Source organism: Pyrus communis, chromosome 2 (assembly GCF_963583255.1).
Source record: "Pyrus communis chromosome 2, drPyrComm1.1, whole genome shotgun sequence".
In the NCBI taxonomy this organism is placed as follows: Eukaryota; Viridiplantae; Streptophyta; class Magnoliopsida; order Rosales; family Rosaceae; genus Pyrus; species Pyrus communis.
The window spans coordinates 13,096,015-13,120,202 of NC_084804.1; the positions used below are offsets into that span (position 1 = coordinate 13,096,015).

Below are 24,188 nucleotides of genomic sequence, written 5' to 3' on the forward strand. Positions count from 1 at the left end.
ATCCAATTTGAAACTGTTACCATCCGTCAACGGCCGTCAATTACTTGGACAAATTTGTTGATGAAGGCAAGTTGGTTGACAAGTGCATCATATGCTTATCCGTCACATACAAGTTCAAAATCTGTTCTCATGGATTAAAACAAATTAAAATAGAGAAATGTTAAAGGGGTTCTTTTAAAATTGTGACTCTTCTTGAACTATGTCATCTCATGTTTTTGGCACAATATTTTATGATGTTGACACAAAAATTGAAGTTAAAATGTAACGTGACAGAAAGTTTGAGAATGTCCTCTTAGCATTTTTCATTAAAATATCTCATTTTCAAGCTAATGCAAGTTGGGAATTTGATTCCTATACTTTCATGAAGTAAATAAAAAGGAAATAGAAGAGCCCAGAGATTCTTGAACGAAGAAAATGATCTAATGACTTTAAAAGAATTGAACGGGAAGTTATATGAGGTGAAAATCTCATGTTTTCTATAGAGTGGCATTGTGGCAGTAAGGGTAACTTATCTGTCAACTTTTTCACTATCACCCTCAAAAAACAAACTTTACCTTATGCAAAGTAGCTAAAGTACGTTTAATCTTTGGATCTGAAATCACTGCTTATGTACTTGGAATCAGCCATAATTTTCAAGAACATTGTCTAATCTTAGTATGAGCGGGAAGGATTAAAAATAATTATTATATTAAATATATATTGTACCGAATCCTGCAAGTTAGGTCAATTAATTAGTATATTTTGCACACAAAATTTGAATGACAACCCCGTAAACTAAAAGTCACGTGCAAGGCACAAGGAGGGCAAAGTGGTCATTTTAGTATGGGGGAGATAAGTTCATCACCTCGGACGTAGACAACGCGACGTGGACAGGTTGCGTGCGTCACCGACCAGCTCGTCGCTGAGACCGAAAGTCCGTGTCCACTAAAAACGTCGCACAGGGAAGGAAGGAAGGCGGAGCGAAATTATATTTCTCTCCATATAAATTCTAATATAATTTAATTAAATAATAAATATCTCGTATTATAAAGCGGAAAATAATAATAAAATATAATAAACTTTCTTTCTTTTTCTTTTTTTTTTTTTTTTCAAAATTTTCTTATATATTTGCTTGCAGACCCGGGGCCTCGGGGCAGACGGTGGTAGCTCCCTCCCTTCTCAAAAATCTCTGATCGAAGGTACGATTTTCAATTTATTTTCGAATTATCAAAGCCGTTCGCTTTCCAGAAGTCGGAGGTTAGATTCTCAATTTCTCGTTGTGGAATCTCGATTCTGGTGTGCCTCTTAATTTCCTAGGGTTTCTTTCTGCGAATTTATTATTTATTTTTACTGCGATTTTATGGTTTTTTATGCTTGTATCGTTCTTATCTCGTGTTGTTTGGGGATTAGAAAAAAAATTGATTTTGATGGAAGTCGGAAATTTTAGCCCTGGGTCGGCAATTTTTGAGCCGTTAGGTGCTCAAAAATTGGGACTTTTAAGTGGAAATTGAAAATTTCAGTTGCAAATGATCAATTTTCTTGATGGATTATGATTTGATTTCTGCTTTAGTAGAAGGCCCCTTGTTTGTTGTGAAAATGTGATCACTTTTTGGTCACAGAGTTGGATGAAATGTGTGATTGCAATTAGGATTTCCAATTCATTCAGGTTACGGTCAATTTCCATACTGTGTTTTGCCACTAGGGTTTTCGATTCTAGATTCTTTGGCCGAGGTCTTTTAGAACTGAATACATTGTAGTGAGAGTTTGGTTAGTCGTGCTGGTTTGAGGCATGCAACTGAAGCACTAGTCTTTTTGGTAGGTTAACGAAGTTAAACAGTGAATCATAATCAAACTTTTGTTTTATCATTCGTTGGCATGGTTCAGCAGAGTTTATTGTCGGCTTGTTTGATATGAAAATTGTAGGAAAGGAAATGGGCTGATAGAGCATAGTGTCATGTCCTTTATTGCTTTGGTTTGAAAATACTGAAGTATGTTGTTATTGTTTCTTCTGTTTTATAATTCTTCATTTGATTTCCGACAAAGTGAATCATGTATTTGAATAAGATTACTTCATTTCTAAAAAAAAAACTGTAGGTTTTAAAATCTTCAACTTGGATACAAGATTTAATATAACATGAGCACTCGGGGGGCCAGGGCGCCACATGCAAGAGGGCGGCGAAGAAAGAATGAGTTGAACTTGGACCTCAATAGTGCCCCACCTGGTGACAGTCGGGAACAGGAGGGAACTTCAACTCAGTCAGTGCCTCAGAATAATCAAGCGACTTTGCAAGTTCAGCCCATACCACCTAATACGATTGATGTTGAGGCTATTGATGATGATGTTATTGAATCCAGCCCCACGGCTTTTGCTGAGGCATGCTTATATTAATTTTACACATTCTTTTATTGTGAATTTCTCCATCCACTTAAGTGTATTGAAGAAAATGTTGTGATATTTTATGTCAGGCTAAAAACAATTCCAGAAGGAACCGGAGGACTGTTGTTGATGTGGAATCAGGTAATTTTGTTACATTGTAATGTAAACTTGTTATTTGTTACGGCAGAACTTTTAGGCATTTATGTGTTCTTTTGTGTGATCTGCTGTCTCTTTGTTACTTCATGGTGAAGATTATGTTTTTGTTATTTTATTTTTTACTTGATTCTTGTTCCATTCTGTCTAAGTTCAGGAGATTATTAGACAATTTGAATATTCTCCTTTGGATTTTCCTCTCGCTTCTGTTTTTGCTGCATCAATGATAAAAATTTGGTGTTGGGCAACCTATGAGATAAATTAGGGAGATAATGTCAGAATAATGTGTTATCTCTTTTCTTTTTTTAAGCGTTTTCTTAGTAGGATAAGATGTTTGTAATATAAGTTTCAGAGTCTTGAAAGTTGTCCGGGACAACCCTGTACAAGCTGTCAGATGTTGTCGTCTTTGTTTCTTTGTTTATTGTTCTAAAAAAGAAGGGGAGATTAGGAAATCTACTCACCTTTGAGTTTGAGCTTGTCAGTGGCGAATTGTAGGTGCTCCATATTACTAGTAGGATATGTGTTTGTAGGGTAATCAAGGTCTAATGTTGGTCACAATTTGTAATTATTTTCATTGATCTTTATGCGTCTCTCCATTTCTCTGTGATCATTGCAGAACGGACGGCTAGGGTCACTCAGAACAAGCGCAGAAGAGTTGGACCAAACCAAACAATTATTAATTGTGATTTTTACATAAATCTGGAAAGCAATAGCAACTCCACCTCCACGGTAATTGTAAGCTTTTGACTTAAGGGCATTGCATTCATTTGTTGTGCATGTATGTGATACTTCAAATATTTTATTTGCAGAAACAGAATGTTACACAGCCGCCTCCACCACCACCACCACCAAAGGAGCCCACCTTTACCTGTCCCATTTGCATGGCTCCTTTAGTTGAGGAGATGTCAACAAAATGTGGCCACATTTTCTGTAAGGCTTGCATTAAAGCTGCAATAGGTGCGCAGGGCAAATGCCCTACCTGTAGGAGAAAAGTAACTATGAAAGAACTGATTAGGGTATTCCTCCCTACGACCTGTTGATTGGTGATGTAAGTTCGCTCGGCTGTCCTATTCCTATAACTATTTGTTCATTCATGGAGCTAATATTATGTTTGCTCACTTGTGTACTTCTGTTCGCAATGTGCCTCTCTATATCGGTTATTATGATGCAAAGGTTACAAATCGCACTAACTAGATATTGGATTGCCAATTCTCTAATAGTCATAAGAAATTTACATTTCCTCATGGTTATACAATTTCGTGTTTTGCTCGTCATCAAGTACTTATACATGGTCTTGGTTGTGGCAGGGTTATGAAAGGTGGTTTTTGAGGGAGTGAGGATTGGGGAATTGAATTGGCATGCCTGCAGAATTGAATTTTCATACTCAAATGGTTTGTATCAAAAAAGATGTTATGATTAGTGGGTATTTGTAACTTCTTTATGAAATCAGGCACCTTAATTTTAGCTTTATGCTGCTTGTAATGCAATTAGCTTTTGGATGAGCAATGAATGGCCCAAGTTCTTAGTGATGAACTGGTGCTTTATTTTACACGTATGGTTTATGGTTGGGTGAGGATCCGACCGCCCTGTATTGGGTGCAGAGAAGAAGGGCGTGGTTGGCTTAGTAGGGCTCGAACCTTCGGTTATCGTTATGAGGCGGTATGTTTCAACCAATTGAACTATAAGCCTCTGCGGATCTCTACTGAAATTCACAGCTTAAGAGGAGAGCGGACGGAAGGAAGAAACCAATTGATTATACCGGTGTTAAGCATCTAACTAGCATCTTTTTTGAAAGGTATATAGACTCAAGTCATATGAATACCATTGATAAATAGTACAACGAAAGAATTTGACTGCTGACTGCTGAGCCGTATGAGGTCGGAAATTCTCAAGTATGGTTCTATGGGAAGGAATTTACCCCTCTATTCTGACTAGGGAGAACAGGTTGTTCAACAAGGAGATTTTGAAATTGTGGAGGCTTGGTTCAGTCAAGCTGTCGAGTAACAAGCGATAGTGCTTATTCTTGGTAATTATATTGAAGCACAAAAGTGGTCAAAGATTACAAGGCGTTTCGACTTTTCGTTAGCAAAAATGGGGACTCCTAGGTGAAGATGGTGATAAAGCCAACGAGATATGTGTTAATTGTGATCGTGAGTGGTGAAGTTTGTTTTTGTGATGATGATGGCGGTGTATATGGAGTGTTAATATGGTCGTGAGTGGTGATCTTTGTTCTTGTGATGATGATGGTGATACATACGGAGTATTAATGTGCCTCCATTGACCATTCCTATTCCACCGCAAACTCGTCTTTATATTCGTTAAGAAAATTTACTGAAAATTTTTTCTTGTAGCATTTCCAATTGACTTTGAATTCTTTGTTTACTAACACCAAACGAATAAATAAAGAAGTGGGTCCAATATGGATTTTTTTTTTTTTTTTGAATAAATGGTATTATCTAGAGGGAAGAGGTGAACTTAGCTTCACAATAAACTAATAATAATGTAGTTCAAATTCGTATTTGACGATAATTCGTTCAATCTCTCTTATAAAAAAGAGAAATACCACTCTAACATGAATTTTGGTATAAGATATTTAAGGTATCCCATTAACATGGAGGATAGATCATAGATGTATAGTCAATCCTTCTCATCTTTTGACTTGCCCTAAATTTATAGGTACAAAAGGTAAACCCTTTTATGGACTGTTTCAGGAGCATAATAAATTTTATGTAAAATCATTAATTCAGGAAAAAGATTTGAACCCAGAAAACTGCCTTTTATTTTATAAAGTAACTTTATTTTACTACGTATTGTTACAATACTATTTATTTAAGAATGTTATCGTATAAATCCTATCATATCTGAGCTATTATTTTCTAGTACTATAGATAGGTAAATTTCTTGGAGATAGTCTTAGAGTTGTAATCTTCCTATTGAGGTAAGAATTTACTTTCCCTAGTATTATAAATAAAGACATAATCAGTGGAATAACACACCTTATAATTACATATTTCTATCTTCTCTCTCTCTATGCCGCCGACCACCCCCGTTATGTCATCTATAAAATTGTTCAGTAAATTATGTCTACAACACAAATCAATTTTTCTTCTTTGTTGTTAGAACTTTTGTATTTAATTTTTGCTGGAAATTTCACGTCAAGAATTTAGTAAAACAAATTATGATTTATATAATACTCCTATTTCTAATTTCAATGAGGTATTTTAGGATAAAACTCCGCACCTCTTGAGGGGCAGTTGAACCATTTTGTATGTATCTTTGAAACTTTAACAAATTCAATTCAAAATAAAACAAAAATTTCAATCTTGAATTTGTTTTATATGAATTCTTGGAAATAAAAAAATAAAATTCAAGTTATATTGAAAGTTTAGAGACTTTTTCAAGCTTAATGTTCAAACTTTACCATCTCTAAGTTAATATGTGGTTCTGTATCTCAGTGAACATGATGTTGATGAGTTTTCATCAATGTGTCCCTGGTTTGAAAACCCTTCCCTTTACCTCAATAATAATAATTTAAAAGAAAACCATTTAAATAGAATCCGGTCGTGATTGTTCTTGTGGCTTAGAGTTTTTTTACGACAGTGGTATAAAATGTTAAAGATCCCTTATTATTCGGATTTTCGATATCTTATGTACCCTAGATGTGACCCTACACTCATACGTATCGAAACTTATAGAGTAGATGTTTTGACAAAATTATTGACAATACTTTAATAGTTTAAGTAGTAACTTTTTGTTGAAGACAAGATAAGAAATAGAGCTCATTCATTCGCTACAATGGCTTTTATTTCAAGGCGGAGAGAATTTCGGGACCGGCAACGGAATAATATCTTTGCAGAGATATTATAGGTTGGCCCGTTAAGGGCAATGAACTTGCTCACTCAAGTTTAAATTCCGTCTTCATAAATTATAATAATTTACAATGCATATTATCGTGTAAAAAAAAGTAAAAGAAAAATGGCTTAAAACATAAACAAATTAAAGAGAGAGAGAGCAGTGATAATTGAAGCACGTTTATTTATACAATAAGACCATAACATTACGTATAATTTGAGTTTACAACGTTCTTAGGCTCATGATTATTTCTATAGTTAATAAGGCCTCAATTCAATGAGCCTGTCAAAGCGTAGTGTGGTAGGGTGAGCGACTATGGATAGCCACCACCGCCAGCTCCACCAACGCCTTTCCCGCCGTCATCATATTTTGGAATGCCTCCTTTCCTACCATAATCATACTTGGGGTTGTCTCCCTTCCCACCGTGGTCATCTTTAGGACGGTCTCCTTTTCTACGTTGGTCATCTTTATGATGATCTCCTCTTTCATCTCGATCGTCTTTAGAACGATCTTCTTTCCCACGTTGGTCATCTTTCGAACGGTCTCCTTTCTTACCGTTATGTTCTTTAGAATGGTCACCTTTCTTCCCGTTATCATCTTCGGAACGGTCTCCTTTTCCGCCATGATCATCTTCGGAATGTTCCTTTTCACCATGATCATCTTTGGAGCGTTCTCCTTTGCCTCCGTGATCACTATCATCTCCCTTACCACCATTGTCATCTTTTCCGCCATGATCACCTCTAAGGTTCCGATCATCTCCCTTCCCGCCATAATCACCTCTAGGGTGACGATCATCTCCTTTCCGGCCGCCATAGCCACCTCTAGGGTAAGGATCATCTCCTTTCCGGCTGCCATAGCAACCTCTAGGGTAAGGATCATCTCCCTTCCCGTCATAATCACTTCCAGGGTAATTATCATCTCCCTTCCCGCCATAATAACCTCTACGGTAATTATCATATCCTTTCCCACCCTGATCTTCTGAAAGTATCCCAGGGAAACCGAACCCCAATCGTCCCAGCCCAGGTATACCAGGAAATGGCAATGGAAGCAAACTCCTAATCAATGGAATCAATGGCAGCACCCCACCTCCATATCCTCCATATGGGCCGCCATATCCTCCATCATATCCTCCATAAGGGCCACCATAGCCTCCAAATGGCCCCCCATATCCTCCATATCCACCGTATCCCCCATAATTTTTGGCATCATAGACCTCCTCTAATTTCTTTTCCTTCTCACTAGTACTGGTCATCCCTTCAGAACTCACAAGAAACCCTACAAAGACAATGAAAACAAGCAACACCCTTTTGTTCTCCATAGTTATTTTGCATGAGAAGTCTGCGTAGAGATCTCCCGCTATTAATAGTGGCACTCTGCAAGAGGGAGTTAGAGAGTGAGAGTGAGAGAATCTTTTAATTAATTTGTGTACTCTGTTTCGGTAATGGCATTGAGTAGGGTCTGCATGGAGATTTTGGTCGTTTTGGAATGAGTTAGTTGAGTGGGACTGCAGTGTTTTAAATGTGCAGGCCCAGTCAAGTTTGGTGAGGGTTTCTACTGTTGGTTTGGAATTAGGTTGATTTGTTGGTAACAGGTAGGAGCAAATGGTAACTTCATTGATAAGCTTAAATGGCCATGGATTTTCATGGTTTCGTGCCGATAAGGCTTTCTGAATCTAAAGCAGCATTTAAGTTTGACGTTTGATGGATGGTTCTGGAATTGATACAACTTTACTATATTAAGGAGAGAAGTAGCATTTTATGCATTTTAAATTTGAAGCCACTTAGCATTACGGTCTAATGATATTTCTTTTTATTTGTAAGTGAGAGGTCTTAGGTTCGATTCTCACCAAATGTGAATTTGAATCACATTGTTACTAGCCCATCCATTTCCCCTTAGTGTAAACAATATCGTCTGTTAAAAAAAAAAAATTGAATTCCTAAACATTTGGAATGAGTCTTTGGGAATGGACTTTCCATCTATATTCCTAGTGACTGGGTATAAGATAATACTATCTTCATGCTGGTTTGTGCAAGATGAGAAATTGGTCAAAATGATCATTTTTTCAAATCTCAATTATGTCGTCAATTTCATTCTGATAAGTTCAACAATTGAGATTTAATTTCTAATCATTTTGTGTTAGCTATATCGTTGATAGTTGATTTTGGATCAATTCATTGATTGAGTTTATTTTTAGCATATATATCTCATGTCATTGTCTTTTATCACTATATCGTCGATATTGAATTATGTCGTTCATATTTTATTTTCATCGGTTCGAATTGATATTTGATTTATCGTCATTTTAGTCATTTTCAATGAATATTTAAAGACAAAGTAATAATAAGTAACGAGGGTACAAAGGGGATAAGAGTTTCAACTTCTCTTCATAGGAGTTTGAAACGCATGTAAGATGAAAAACTGTCCCGTCACTTAGTACTACGGTCTTGTAGTATTATTATTTACTGGTAAGTGAGAGGTCTTAGGTTCAATTATTGTCAAAGACGAATTTGAACCACATTATTGCTAACTCATTGTGCCCACTCCTTCACCTCTTTAATGGAAATAATATTATTTGTTATAAAAAATATGAAAAACTATTCCATTAATGCACTTGTCAAACATGAAAGTAGAGTTTCATGAATTAAACCTATTTTCAAGTTCCTAATCCGTGAGGAAGAGTAGGGTCATAATTTAAGGGTGTGCTATCTACACACCTAATTTAAAGGTCCATGATTTTCTGCTTGAAATGATAGGTTTATTCCTTGTGACAGTTCAACTCCCTTTAGTGTAACAGAATAAAAATTAATCCAATCGAAAGTCATCCGCACTGAAAAAAAATATACAAGAGAACAATGACTTTTTTGAAGTCTCAATAACATCGTTCCCTTAATATCGAACTCATAATTCGTTGAACCCTTAATATCGAACTCGCGTTTCATTAAAGTTATAAGCCAACGATGAATAACAAAACGGTAGGCTGTTATCTTTGAAGCTTTCACCAGTCCAAAAGGAAACCAGCAAGAATCACAAACGATGGCAATTGGAACATAGGTATTACATTTGCAACTAAAATCCGGACCTTACATTTCACATCAGTGCAGGAAATAATTGCATTTGGAAGAGGACAACTGGAAAGAAATAAACTGAAAACGAAAATCTGACAGATGACATCAACTAGGAAAAAAAACCCCTCTCATACAATGGACAAAAACAAAGGAAAACAGAAACAAAAATCAACCCTAAAACCGGCCAAACCAAGGGATAAGATTACTTCCTCATCTTGCAGGTTTTTCTCTCCAGATAGTTCGTCCCCGGTTTATTTCTGAACCATCGCCTGCTAATCTTAGTAGATGCAAATACTGACGGTAGTCCTTATCATCTTCTGTTGCAGTAGGGGATCCATTTGTTCCGTTACCTGAAAGAGCTGGAGCATCGTCTAAAGGTTCAACGCTAGTAAGGGAATCGACTATGTCATCCTGTTGACACTCCCGCCTGTAATCTAAGGTGATTGTTTGCAGTTCATGGCTATCGATGAGTTCTTGAGGCATGCTCTGCAAAAGATAAAATTGAAAACATCTCTTATGAAACCAACGATAACCTATGGCCATAGAACACCACAAAAACAAACATATGAATGAAACAGACATAGATGCCAACCTCTAGAACCCATCCGATATAGGCGACATTATTAACATGCTGGTTCATGTCGAGATCTGCTCTCCTTGGCTGCGAAATTAAAAAGCATACTGAGATTACTGAATAAATTTGACAACCTAAATGAATGAAGATATACTAACCACAAGTCCCAGTGTAGAATACTGAGCAGGATCTTCAAGTTTGGCAATTTTCTTCAAGCTACTATTGTTAGGCTCTGGAAATGCTAATCTATCATCCCAAGAGACGAAAGCAATCAGCAGATTGTGCATGAGGGATAACTTTATCATATAGAAGCGATGAAGTCATACAAAATGAAAAAAAGGACCATTTACCTCAGTTCCCGTGGAGCAAAAACTAAATGCTCTTCCCTAACATCATCGGTGACTTTCACAAGTCGCCTAGTGTCTTGGTTCATCATCACCCACTTGCTGTAAACATGCAGTACATATGGCCAATTTTTAGAATATATCTCAGAATAGGCTCACATAAACTGAGAATTGCTAGAACAATCCAACAACAATAAATTAGAATTGCAGAAAACATTCAACAACTTCTTCACATGCAATCTTCAAAATGGATGATTGATTTATCAAAAATGAGAGAAAGGAAAAGGCAAAGAAAAAATATGAGCAAAGATTGCAGTGCTAATAGTCATGCAGCCAAATTAAAATGTCGTCATGCCCAACGGGCATCAGTGCACAAAAAGAAATTGGGTACCTTTCAGAGCATCAAGAAGATAATAATTTTACAGTTCAAAGACCTGCCGCATGTACATGCTTACTGGTTCTTAGAGAGATGCCAGACTCAAACGTAATATTAATGAGAATACGGAAGTTGGTTCAATACAATAACATGTTCTCCAACGTAAATTCAATGTTGCATGACAAAATATCAGTGTTTTCATGAATGTCTAAAAAGCTTGGAACAGCAAAAATAAAAAGAATACGCACCTCGTCGCTCTTCCAATGACTTCACCGGTGGCATAGTCCTTGAGTATCCAATCACGCCTAGTGCCAATTCTCCCTTCCCCTTGGCACCACGTTTCTATTTCAACGACATCACTCCTGTACCACGAACCCACATTTTAAGTTTCACATTCCGGATTACAAATCAAAACCCGAACTGTAATCTAGAGAACACCCACCAAGCTGGATATTTGTAGATTTCAATATGCATGCGAGCAGTAACCCAAATGAGATGCATTTTTCTCATGGTGGTTGTGGTCGCAAAACCGTCAGTAGAAAAGCCAACAGCTTGAGCATGGTTGCATCCTACCTCCTGCATCACAAAATGATCACAGAAAATGAAAATCATCAGAAGAAGACCAATTGTTTCCTCAATGCGGAAACTCAATTAGCTAATCCAGAAATACAGTTAAAAAAAATAAACTAAGGAAGAGAATATAATCACACAATGTTCTTATTTTTGCTTCTAGGCAACTAAGATTTCAAGCAATCAAAACAAAAATCACTTAATTAAATCAGAAATTACAGTGATCAGATAATTACAGTAATTTGGTAACTTGCATTCCCAATCAAATTTTACGTTCCCACTTCCCAGTGAGAAAAAAAGGAAATAATTTAGTGTGCTTTCAGATGAATCGACTGCAAAGATAGCTGAAAATCCAACCAACTGTAGATTGGACCATTACCATGCAATTCACTTCATAAATGCATGTGGGGGAGATCGCAAATATACCAAACAAAAATCCCCAAATTTGCCCCAAACAAAATCCGATCAACCAAATCGATACATTTCTACAAACCATAAAAATCGAATCCAAAAGAACGAACATTTCCCACAAAAATTCAAATAAAACCCAGCAAACACATTTGAATCGAAACCATAAATTCCAACTCTTAACACACCTGCAAGAGATTGGCAATCGTCTCGACGGTGGCAGTCTTGTTAATCCCGACCTCATAGCACCTTACTATAAAGCACTCCTTATAGGACTTCCAGTCCTCCGCCATGCTCCCCTGCCTCAGCCGGTCCGCAAGGGTGAACGGCCCGGTATTCGTCTCGACCCGACCCGCCACGCTCCCGGGCCCCCGGTCCGATACGACGGCGCGAACCGGCGTTTTGGAAGGTGAGGCAGCGCAGTGGGCAAGAAAGGCGCCGTCTTTCCGGCGGGGGAAAATTGGGTTGGGCTTGGGTGGGCCAAGGAAGCGGCATTGGGCCGCCACGCCGTGAATTCGGTCCACTCCATTGTACGTCGAGAGCCTCAACATTTCCTCTCTCTCCTCACTTTATCTCTCTTTATTTTTCTTTTGTTTTTTTTTTTTTTACAGGAAGTTGAGAAGACCGGCGGCCAACCAGAGAAGAAGAGATTTTATGTGTGACTTAGAAAAGCCGCTTTTTCTGCTTATAATATTTTTCTGGCCGATAGGACCGAGGAGGAGGAGCCTCGGAGAGCGGAAACGCCACCGGGTTTGGAGGAATTTACGAGATTGCCACCGGATTTGGATCCGGAAACCCAACTGCTTTAGGCGACTGGGATATACGGGAGGCCAAGTGGAGTATGACCGCACTTTGAGCCACGCACGTGGATTGTCGTGCTTTATCTGCCGACGTTTGGAATACTGTCGTTGGGGTCGAACGACATTGGGGACTTGTCGTGTTATGGTAATCTGATTAGGAGGCCCCAAGGTTTATAGTCTGGGCCCTACATGGGTATTTTGTGGGCCTAATATCCCCCACAATTGAGTTTCACACTTTGTTACAGGTTTGACTGGCCCACTACTAATAGTTGGGCCTACATTGGGCTACATATCTTCCTTTATTTGAATATCATGACATTTTACCCCAACTCCCTATTTAAGAGGTAGACAATTTGGGTTAAGCATCATAATAGGTCGGCCATACTAATTTATAGACAAAGCTAAAGAAATCAAAAGTTTAAATCAAATGATGTGTTATCAATAGAAAATAAACACGTTAATCAACACTTAAATAGTAATTCAATCATTAACATCCACATTATTTGGTTTATAAAATTTAATTTATAAATTTAGTCTCTCTAGCATTCTCCCACTTACAAGGCCAAGCATGATGCAATTTTGGGCAGAGAAAAAGTGTTTTTATGTGTCCCTTTCGCCCCATCTCCTTCTCACTTGTATTTTTTTTTTTTCCCTTCTACTTGCAAGGCTATGTGATGAAAGTTTAGTGCTTCTCTACTGGTGTGACGGTTTTGTTAGTGAAATCTGGTTGGGGATCTTTCTTTGTTGCTAGTTGGAAATTTTATGTTCCGGTAGTTTCAATGAATTTAACACGAAATTGGTTTTCTTATGGTTTATATCTTTTTATTATTCTTTTCACTAAACTGTAGTACTAAGTAACTATACTTTTCCCTTTTATCGTAAGTATATTATTGTTTTTCACATAACAATGAAAAATTACCAAAATCAAGATCGGTTTTGATTATGATAAATGATTTAATTACTGCCACATCTCATGCATTTGATAAAACCTTCACACCTGTTGAAAATTATGCATGTGATTAAGTTGGGATTAATATTTAGATTGTATAACTACGAAATGATTATTTATGAATGAATAATCATTAATTAATCACACGTGACTTGTCTTGTGTTTAGTTGTTTAGAGAAATGCAAAGGCATTTTCTATAGACTCTCCCCTCATATCTTAACACGAATTTTGATACCAATATTATTAAATATCAAATAACAAAATTTCTATAAAAAATCATACTTTTGAAACATTCTTCTTAAATATTAGTCTTTGAATCTGAAGCTCGGGTCCCTTCAATTCTCTTTCGGACACTATTGTGACATATCAATCTCGTCCAACGTTGACCCAAATAAAGATACCGAAAAAATAGGTCATCACAAGCAGTCGAGCACATGATGTCTTGATCAGGTGAGTCATGGGTTGGCTGAACCACTTATATCAGCTTGTCAACTACGGATTAATTATCAAGGACATGTACTGTCGCACTTCGGACCTAGAGTCTCCGGAATCTGAGGTGTTTTTTTTTTTTTTTTTTTTTTTTTTTCGAACAAATGATATTATTTATGTTAAATGATGAATTTAGCCTTATAATAAACTAATAATAATGTGGTTTAAATTTGTCTTTGACGAAAATCGAATCTAAAAAAACTCCTACTTATAAATAAAGAATAGTAAATAAATAAATAATTGAAATGGGTTTGAAAAATAATTTATTTAAAACCTTACGAAATGATAAATACTTTAATAGACCAAAATAAATCAAAAATACGATTTTATTTAACGTGGAAGTCAAATAAACAAATATATTAGAGGTCCGAGAATAACAAAATAAATTTAATTGTTACCATTGTCACGCCTGCATAGAAAATTATGCAGTAGGAAGGGAACAACATTTGCGACATTGTTCCCCCTTAGGGATTGCCCCGTTTTATTTAAAAAACAAAAATATCATCTAACATTTGAGTAAAAGCCTCAAATCATGAGCATGCCCGATCGACCAATTAAAATTAGTTGCACACAAGAGACATTGCACGCATACAAAATATCCAATTCAAAAAACAACTGATCATCGCTACAGGCAATATGTGTGACATGTATTGAGAAACCCGAAGCCACATACAATTTCATAATTATCTATTTTACCTTCTCCCTTCCGCTTATAGTTTAAAATGCTATTTTTATGTAGCAATTAGGTTACCTCGTCTACAAAAATGCTATTTTTAACGTATTTTTTTATACTACATTTATACAAGCTCTCTAATAAAAGTGAGACTCACTTATATTAGTGGGTCGTACATTTATTAGAGAGTTTGTACAAACGTGGTGTGATAACCCGTTCTAAATTTTACGTTTTTATTTTATTTTAAAAGCGTGAATTTACGAAATTGCCCTAGAGGCAAGGACTTTGACTTCCGTTGACCATCGACTTGAGAGATGTGGGACTTATTCTTTAAGCATACCCTCGTAGTACTCTTTGGTACGAACGTATAGGCGAAAGCCGTTTGCGAGTCCGGATTATCACGGTATAGTTACGGACGTTCGAAATTGGTTATTCAAGGTTTAGTGTTTATTTAAATTAAATCCCCACTTTGTGGGGGAAGCCCAACATCAGAAATAGAGGGAGGAAAGAAAGAAAAAAAAAGAAGAAGAAGAAATGGAGGTGGTTTCCGCCCACCCGCACCAACCACGGGTCCATCTTCCAAGGCCGATTCCGGCCAACTCCGGTGGAGTTTTTGGATGCCACCACCACCATCTTGAAGCTCTCATTCCCCTCTACAAAAGAACCACCTTGATTAACCATGGTATGAGGCGGTTTGAGGCCACGAAAGTTGACGAAAATCAATGGTGCTCTGGCCACCCTTTTCGATTTTCCGACAAATCGGCAAAGCGATGGCCGATGCCACCACTTGGGCTTTGTAGCCCATCATCCCAGGAGCAAAACCCAACCAACATTGACCCCGTTGGACCACCGTGGACGACGAATAGACGTCGGGAAGTTTTAGACACCCGCCGGCTTTGTGGGCAAAATTGACCATCTTCCGTCCACTTTTGGACTTCGTGGCAGGTATGAAAGTTTCTCCACTCACTGAGATCTTCATTTCTGTGAAGTTTGAGAATTTTTGGAAATAGTTGGATTTTCCGGCGAGTCGGGGCGGCCGACCAGCGAGCGCGGTGGCGCGCGCGGCTAGTGGGCCGCCAATGCTATTTTTAGGCTATGTCAAATGTCTTGAATTCAGTTTTTTCATTTGAATGACGTAGGTTGATAGTTGGAACCTAAATTCGTTACGATACGTTACTTGATAAAAATGTGAATCGATGATCCGACCGTTGGATCGTCACCAAAATTGGATACATTATAATACGTAATATTTAAAGATTATAGGAATTTATGGATCGGGAATCCGACTTACGGATCTTCCTAAATTGGATTTGTAAGTTAATAAAATAAATGTTCACGGCCACTTGTTTTAGGCAATTGGCGGAGATCTGACCGTTGGATCGTAATGAAATTTTAATATGTTATTCTAGAAACATATTGTGGATCGTTGGGAGTTGCGGATTGGAAATCTGATATGCGGATCTTCCGGGTCAAGTTATACAAGGTTGTAAACCCTACCGTCGATCTTTGATCGACGGTTGACTTGTGGTCGATGGGTCTCAAACTATTTTAGAATGTCGTTGAGGTTGTGTTTTATGTGAATTACGTATTCTTCGGATAAGAGTTTTGAGATGTGATTTGATAATTGGTCACAGGGACCAATCATTCAGGACGCCTCGATGCGTGCGCTAGAGAATCATAGCGTGGACTCCAGGTGAGTGGATCTTTTCCTTTTTATCGTACATATTGTTGAGAGTTCTATCGACACTTTTAAATTTATTAGGCATATTACCTTCGTATAATTATTGTGAATGCTTGAAATACCTATATGAACTACGAATGGCTTGATCCCTGTCTAGGGTACGTAGGCAGTTTAACGAGACGTTAGATGCAGCCATAAAATATTTGAGACAAAAGCCTTATTTGGGAAATTGAGTAATGCGAAGGAAATTGATAAAGACAAGTTTTAGTTTTTTGAATTAGTTAGTTAATTAGTGTTAATTGGGTTATCATGGATAATTATCCCTAAAAATAAGTAGTTCGGGAGTAGAGCGTTATTGATTGTACATTTCATACTGTATAGTTTATAATTGAAAATGCTACAACATGGTTGAGTGTTAGATTGCATCATGGTATATCCACATGGTTGAGTGTTAGATTGCATCATGGTATATCTATATGTATACTACTTGCATATAATTATTGGGAATGCTTTCAAGTGCAAAGGTGGACGCAGGACACCCAGGTAAGCTTCAGGTGAGTACATGTTGATGTTAGTGATGGTAGTGAGTACGATTGTGTTGAGATATAGTATAGCTCATAAACCTGCACCCCGGTGTTAGTGCTCCCACCCATGGCCAGGGCACAGTCCTTCACGTGATGTTCACCTCCCGCACCTTACGCTCACCTTGGATTCAAGGTAGGTGCACAGTCCTGTCGTACAGACCACTTTAGGTGGTTCCGACTCGTGTGCAGGTATACTTATTGAGCTATTGGCTAGCCAGGATTGATGAGATATGGATAAGTCATACAGGTCACTATAGATGACTCCGACTTATATACTAGCCATGATTGATGAGATATGGATAAGTCGTACAGGTCACTATAGGTGACTCCGACTTATATGCTAGCCATAATTGATGAGATATGGATAAGTCGTACAGGTCACTATAGGTGACTCCGACTTATATGCTAGCCAGGATTGATGAGATATGGATAAGTCGTACAGGTCACTATAGGTGACTCCGACTTATATGCTAGCCAGGATTGATGAGATATGGATAAGTTGTACATGTCATTTTAGATGACTCTGACTGATATATCACTTTGTATTGATTTAGTTCATTTGGCCTACTTATTAATGTATGGTGGAGTTGATGGCAAACCGTGGTTTTGGTCATTTCTGAGTATGGTTTGGATATATGTATATATGTTGTACTGTCTTATGGAAAACGATACGGGTTTTACAATTAGGGGCATTACTTTTAAAGAGGTAATAACTTTGGGAAGTTTGATTTTATTGCTTACTCACACTTTCTGTTTGGTGCCCTCCAGGTTTTAGCTGCTGAGTTTGTATCGACAAGAATCTGTGGCGAATCTTAGTATTGATGGATAATTCTGAGGGTATGATTCTTACCCGCACTATTGTACCTTACCTATACTCTGACATCGCGTGTGATATGGGTTCGCTCCCACTCGTAGCGCACTCTGGTACTTAGACACTTTTAGATTCAAATTTATTCACTTTTTATACACTATCACATTTTATGGCTTCGTCACCTTCCAGGTGTCGGCCAGCACAGCTCGATTCAGGGTCCAAGTGGACTTTCTGGGTCGGGGTGTGTCACGTGGTATGATAAATATGATAAGTATATCATTACTCTCTCATCTAATCACTTTGCACACACTAATAACATGACCAATGTCTTTGCGCTGGCACGCTGGCTAGATCACCACGTGGCAAACTTAGCCACTCAATGTCTACCATGTGTTATCGACTCACTGGTCCAACTCTAAATCCTAAATGCATCTACATCTAAAAGATTTCAAAAAATGCTGCCAACTTGTAATCTAATTTACTTTCATCTTATGACTCTACAATAATAATAATAATCTTGAAAATCTGAACTAATCACTTTTGAAGCGCTTAAAAATTCTGAGGTTTCACATGTAGGATGATGAGAAACAATGTGAATGACCAAATTGACTTCGTATGTTCATATCTAGAGACATGGATTCCGTAAATTCCACCCCCAAACTTAAAATTCTGTGAAGATCCAGAAGCACATACTAAAATGAGTATAATATTAGTCTGACTGTTAGATGGATAAGTTTTTTATTTTTTATTTATTATTTATTTATTTATTTATTATTTTTTTATGTGGTCAAAAATGGATTAATTTCGTGAGGTGGGAAATAAGGAGAGATGACATTCATATTGTGGTACACAAACATTAAACTGTTGTCCCTACCCTTGGGATCACCAAGGATATTGTCCTTACCATATTAAAAAAAAAAAAAAAAAAAAAAAAAAAAGCACATGGGTCAAATTGGGTGGATTTTTCTTCTGTTGGGCTTTTATGTCAGAAAAATTGGGTGTGATATAATGAGCTCATTCTTATAACTTGTATATTAAATAATGAACTTGATACTTAAAAACTATGAGGGTTTAAAGTATGACTCTCACATGTATTAAAATCAAAGGTCTTAGGTTTGATTACCGTCAAAGGCGAATTTGAATAACAGTATTGTTAGTTCATTGTGAAGTTTAACTCATTTTCCCATAATTTAGATAATTCGTTTGTTAAAAAAAAAAAAAAAAAGTATTATAAGTATCAAACTTAAACTGCTTGATTAAGTATCACTTACTTGGACTATTGTGAAGACCTTAAGTTGGCTTTTAACTTGAACTTTTTGTATTTGGTATGAAATTACATTGTTGTTTTTAAACTTCTCCTTTTCTGTCTAGGAGAAAGACTTACACAATAAGAGCGATGTAAATATACAACTAAATTATCGTATTAACTTAGTAGTTGATCAGCACAATCGATTTACAAAGACTTCATTTGTATTTCAAGACTCCAAGCGATTAAGAGCAATTATCTTTATCCTAGGGATCCCGTGATCTTATCCGTTCATCATATATCGTACGGTCAGTTTTCCTTGGGTACTATTCATATTTAATTTTAAAATTTAAAATTTGAAATTATTTCTGACCGCACAATATACAATGAACAAGTGAAATCACGAGATCCTTAGAAAAAGATCCGGCGAGGATCCTTACCCGATTTCACCTCTCTTTATGAATAATATACAGCTAAAAATATCTTTTAATTTTTTGGTCAAGAACATACAAAACTTTAATTCAACACTTAAAAAGCATGACAAATTTTTTATTCAATCACCTAACTTGGATATAATCATGTCATTGTTAAATACAGACTCTACTTTTGTTTTCATCTGAAGGTTTGAATTCTAGCACATTACAACATAACTAACCTAAAATGTCAAAATTTCAGATTTTACAGGTGATAATATATATATGACAGTGATATTCACGCTCTCATTTTATTTTTCACGCACTTTTGTTAAATTTTAGTCATTGATCTTCTTCTATTCATTCGTTCGAACGACAAAAATTTGAGAAGTGTATGTGAGAAGTAAAAATGGATGTATGAATAACATTACCCTCTATCTATTCTGATTGTATAGAGATTATATACTTAAATTATACTTTATTGATCAAATGATATGACGGTTAATATTCAATTCTTTCTTTAAATTATTAAAAAAATGCTTTGAAAACCACATATTTGAACCCTAATAGTGTATGATATGCCAATATCACGTCAATAATGAATCTATCTCATTGAATCATCACTTACCAGATAAAATGTTACACAAATATCCTAATAAATAGGATTTTGGGATGCGCTCATGCATACCGAGTTCGGACTCCTCATCCCTATATCATTGTAATAATTTTCGTACTGTCCCTCTCTCACTATAATAATAAATGAAAACAAATAGGTACTCAAGTACTGACAATCCTTAAATAAAATGAATCATCAACCGCGTCATGTCACGTGGAAAATATGTCCTCCTTCTCTTTGGATTTTAAGAAGTTTTTCATTGTCATCGAAATATGGATGATATACTACATATTTTTATATAATTAATGAAAAATTGTATTTTTTAAGTTATTAACTTTTTAATACACATTTTTCACCATTTAGTAACACGTGATGTACCATCTCGTGTTCCAGTTACTTTGAAAAATCTCTTCTAAATTTCCATAACCACTATATAATACTGTTCACACTTAGTCTCAAAAGCTTTCCTTCAGAGCAAGGCAATTGGTGGAAAAAAATGGAGGCAATGAATCAGTGGGAGGAGACAGAAGAAGAAGCAGCAGCAGCAGCAGGCACGGCTCTGAGAAGAAAGCTGCCACACCAGCACAGCAACACAGCAAACCTCGCCACCACTGTCTCCCAGGGTGACTTTATCTTTTCTTCCTCTGAGAGTTCATTAGCTTCTGGCGAAGCTGAGGAGGCAGAGGAAGTCAAGGAAACCCCAAGCAATGACACTCCCATTTCTCACAAAAATGGAGGTAAAGTAATAAAAAAAAACACTTCTTGCAAGTGGCCCTTTACCACAAAAGAGTTGAGCCTTACGTGATGGTGTAGAGTTTGAATCACGTCGTAGCTAATCTTATATCTAATATAACAAAATATATTGTCTGACACAAAAAAAAAAATACACTTCTTGGTATTATTTTATTTTATTTTTGCTACTGGGTTTTGTGATTTCAGCTGTTTGTTTGATTTTTCTCAGCTTTTTGAATTGAAACCAGATCTGGTTAGTTGATTGTTCATTAGTTTGTGTATCAACAACTGCATTTAGTTATTTCACAATGAAAGTTTTGGTTTGTTTTTCTGCAGTTTCAGTAGTAACTACTAGTTGTTTGTTGTTGCTTTACCCTTTCTTTTTAACTGTTTTTTAGCTAGGAAGAATCAAATGGGTTCCAGTTAATTGACTAATCAATTTACTAACAGTAAATTTCAACTGGGACTTGGTTGGTGGACATGGAAATCCATGCTAAATAGGGTATTATGTTTGCATGATTGTGTTTGGCCAAGCTCAATGGTTTTGTGATGAGACCTCTCCATGGTTTCAGGTACTGAATCCCCATATGAGATCTCTGGATTCAGTGGCGGACATGTCGATTTTTCTTTCAGGAAAAACCCTGGAGATGAAATACTGGATGTCAAAGTGGTCTTTGATGAGAGTGCTGTTAGTATTACCAACCGTCAAGATGTCGGTGATGCGAAGGTTGAAGAAGAGTTGAATGGTTCTGGTACTTTATCTTCCAAGCAGTCAGTTGAGCAGAATGGACGTGATGCTTCTGGAAACAATGGGACAACGGAACCTGGGGGAGTTAAGCTGAGAGAAATCAGTGAACAAGAAGCGTCTGAATTGTATCTTGAAAGGGTATATCAGAAGCCGGCAGCGCATGATTTCTACTGTCCTAATTGCAACTCTTGCATCACAAAGGTTATCATTCGCGGTAGAGAACCGGAAAGTACACTACCTCCTGCTGCACCACCTCCTCCACTAGTTGATCCAATTCGATGCACTTCGTGTTTCAGTTTCCTCATTCCTGCAGGTAGTTTTGCATCCTTACTCTAGTAACAACTTTTCTGTTCAATTGCCAGTAAATGAAAGAAGAATTTTTACCTTTTGATGTGAGGGTATATAAAAAATAAATTGTAATATATTTAGATCATCGTATTGCTATTAAACTTCCAGAACCTGAATCTTTCCTCTTGTAATGTTTCCGTTTACCAATTAGGCATTTGCGGTGTGACATTTTCTGTTTCGAATTCTTGGCTGATAGTTTAACCATTCTTTCAATGTAAACAGGCAGCTGGTTCTTTCCTAAATTGGAACATAAAGATGAGGACGATCATACGAAACAAGGTAAACTTTTCTTCTGTTTTGTTAATAAACCTTATTGAGCTGCCATTGAAGTATAATTTAACGTTATTCAAGTTTTTGCTTATCAAGTAGCGGAACCTCTTACTTGATTTGCTGATGCAGAAACCAATATTGGAAAAGGTGTTGAAGTTGGAGAGTTGATTCCAGTTCCATCGCATGACTCGGCTGGAACACTACAAGATCAGAATAGTCAAACTGCACCAGTAAGTAAAGGTCCAGCGCCTGAAGAGCCTGTTGGAGCTACTGCAATAGTTGAACCCTCACGAGATAATATTCAGGGCAGCGTTGGAGTCGAGGGCTTGGATGAAACGCAATATGATAAAAGTCCAGCAATGCCTGCTCAGCCAATTGGAGTTGGTGATACTGCCTCAATAGATAAACCTATAGTGACTGGTGAGTCTGTTGAAGCTAGTGTTGGAGCTAAACCTTCTGGAAATAATTTTGAGAGCGGTGTTGAAGTTGAGGAGTCAGTTCCATCACATGAGTCAAATGGAACAGTACTTGATAAAAAACCTTCAGTGCCTGTTCTGCCAGTAGGAGTTGGTGTACTTGTGACCACGAAGCCCCCAGCATCACAAATAGATGTGGTAGCCATTTCACGAGAGCCCGTGCAAATTCAAGGAAGTGATGCAGGTATGTGTAAGACACAGTCATACATGAGAAGCTATAAAAGTATCGAGCACTATAGCAATGCAAAACCTTCTAATGCAAATTTACATGTATTTGAAGACTGAAACAGAAGTTCTTTAATACATTATAATCTAGAATGATGCGATACTGTGTTGATGCAGGGCCAACTACATCTGAGCTTCCTGAGAGCACGGTAGTCGTTATTAGTCCAGAACCAACAATCATACGCCCCGAAACAGGTGATACCACAACGTTAGAAATCGTCAAAAGCATTGTATACGGTGGTTTAACTGAAGCAATTACAAGCTTAGGCATCGTGACATCCGCAGCCAGTGCTGATACTGCCACACGTAAGTTGCTTCTATTTTAGTTGATTTAATTTTAAACTGCCTGAGATTCTTTATATACGAGCTCATTGCATTTAGTTTTTATGTCTATTACATTTTCATTCCGGTAGTTGAAACTAATAAATTTAGTTTTTCACTTGCGCGCCTTGATCATCATCATGTTTAGGTTTGTAACCATCTTCTTTTTGCAGTGAACATTTTAGCCTTGGCATTGGCAAACTTACTTGGCGGACTTTTCATCATTGGTCACAACGTGAGTAATTTTACAGCCGAACAACTCAGAACTTTCATAGCAGCTCTTTCAATTTCATTCGCTCTTCACCCCATCATAATTATTATTTTGACAATGTTTGTTTGTTAATGTTTTATGACCTACAACCTGCAGCTCTGGGAACTGAAAGATGATCATTCAAAAGTGCCCTCCGGTGAAACAGATGAAGAAGTGGAAAGATACCAGAAAGTACTAGGGAAAAGAGAGAATTTCCCTCTTCATGCCTCTATTGTTATATTATCATTCATTGTTTTCGGGTTAATACCTCCTGTGGTTTATAGCTTCTCGTTCCTCCAGAGCAACAACAGGGACCTAAAGATTGCAGCAGTTGCAGTAACTTCTTTTCTGTGCATCATGGTTCTCGCAATTGGAAAGGCTTACATCCAGAGGCCACCAAAGTACATGAAAACTTTACTCTACTATATCACCATCGTGATTGGGGTGGGAGGTGTTTCTTACTTAGCAGGTGACCTGATTGACATACTCCTAGAGAAACTTGGCTGGTTCCCCTCAACTGAATCCGTCTCTCTGCTGCTTCCTCAGATGAATATAGTGAAGCCTTCACTCGAATCCTATTGATAAGATGCGGTCTCAAGTTGAGAGAAACCAGCCAAGCTTGGGACCATGTCGCATCAATAGGATAAACTTGACATCACTTAGTCTGGTGAAGCCTGCACTTGAATCCTATTGAGGCTCTCAACAAGAGATTTTTTGTAGTTTTTCTTTGGAGCGTTGTCCTAGCGCAGGAACCCTAATATCTGATCAATGCTAATGTTATGAATAAAATCGTTAACGCTATGCAGTTTATTTTGAGTTATATATGCCATGGTCCAGGCTCATTTCGTAATAGAGATC

At 37.2% G+C, this 24,188-nt stretch overlaps 4 protein-coding genes across 4 annotated transcripts; 2 read left to right on the forward strand and 2 right to left on the reverse strand.

The window, feature by feature from the left end:
- The first annotated feature begins 1,044 nt into the window (after positions 1-1,044).
- Positions 1,045-4,042, forward strand: LOC137725672 (uncharacterized). The gene is made up of 6 exons (XM_068464441.1): positions 1,045-1,178; positions 2,074-2,353; positions 2,446-2,497; positions 3,126-3,238; positions 3,319-3,557; positions 3,817-4,042. Exons 2-5 carry the CDS (start codon positions 2,114-2,116, stop codon positions 3,547-3,549), a joined length of 636 nt encoding a protein of 211 aa, XP_068320542.1. The 5' UTR covers positions 1,045-1,178; positions 2,074-2,113; the 3' UTR covers positions 3,550-3,557; positions 3,817-4,042.
- A 2,632-nt stretch (positions 4,043-6,674) lies between these two features.
- On the reverse strand, positions 6,675-7,679 carry LOC137724790 (uncharacterized). Its single transcript, XM_068463483.1, has one exon. It carries the CDS (start codon positions 7,677-7,679, stop codon positions 6,675-6,677), a length of 1,005 nt encoding a protein of 334 aa, XP_068319584.1.
- A 1,640-nt stretch (positions 7,680-9,319) lies between these two features.
- Positions 9,320-12,655, reverse strand: LOC137725947 (oleoyl-acyl carrier protein thioesterase 1, chloroplastic-like). The gene is made up of 7 exons (XM_068464792.1): positions 11,887-12,655; positions 11,163-11,296; positions 10,969-11,082; positions 10,351-10,446; positions 10,159-10,246; positions 10,019-10,087; positions 9,320-9,912 (listed from the first exon to the last, which is right to left on the reverse strand). The coding sequence occupies exons 1-7, from the start codon at positions 12,247-12,249 to the stop codon at positions 9,637-9,639; spliced, it is 1,140 nt and encodes a 379-aa protein (XP_068320893.1). The 5' UTR covers positions 12,250-12,655; the 3' UTR covers positions 9,320-9,636.
- Positions 12,656-20,426: 7,771 nt separating this feature from the next.
- On the forward strand, positions 20,427-24,141 carry LOC137726724 (membrane protein of ER body-like protein). Its single transcript, XM_068465680.1, has 7 exons — positions 20,427-20,697; positions 21,265-21,753; positions 22,011-22,067; positions 22,188-22,718; positions 22,877-23,065; positions 23,254-23,315; positions 23,448-24,141. Exons 1-7 carry the CDS (start codon positions 20,457-20,459, stop codon positions 23,910-23,912), a joined length of 2,034 nt encoding a protein of 677 aa, XP_068321781.1. The 5' UTR covers positions 20,427-20,456; the 3' UTR covers positions 23,913-24,141.
- The last annotated feature ends 47 nt before the right edge of the window (positions 24,142-24,188 follow it).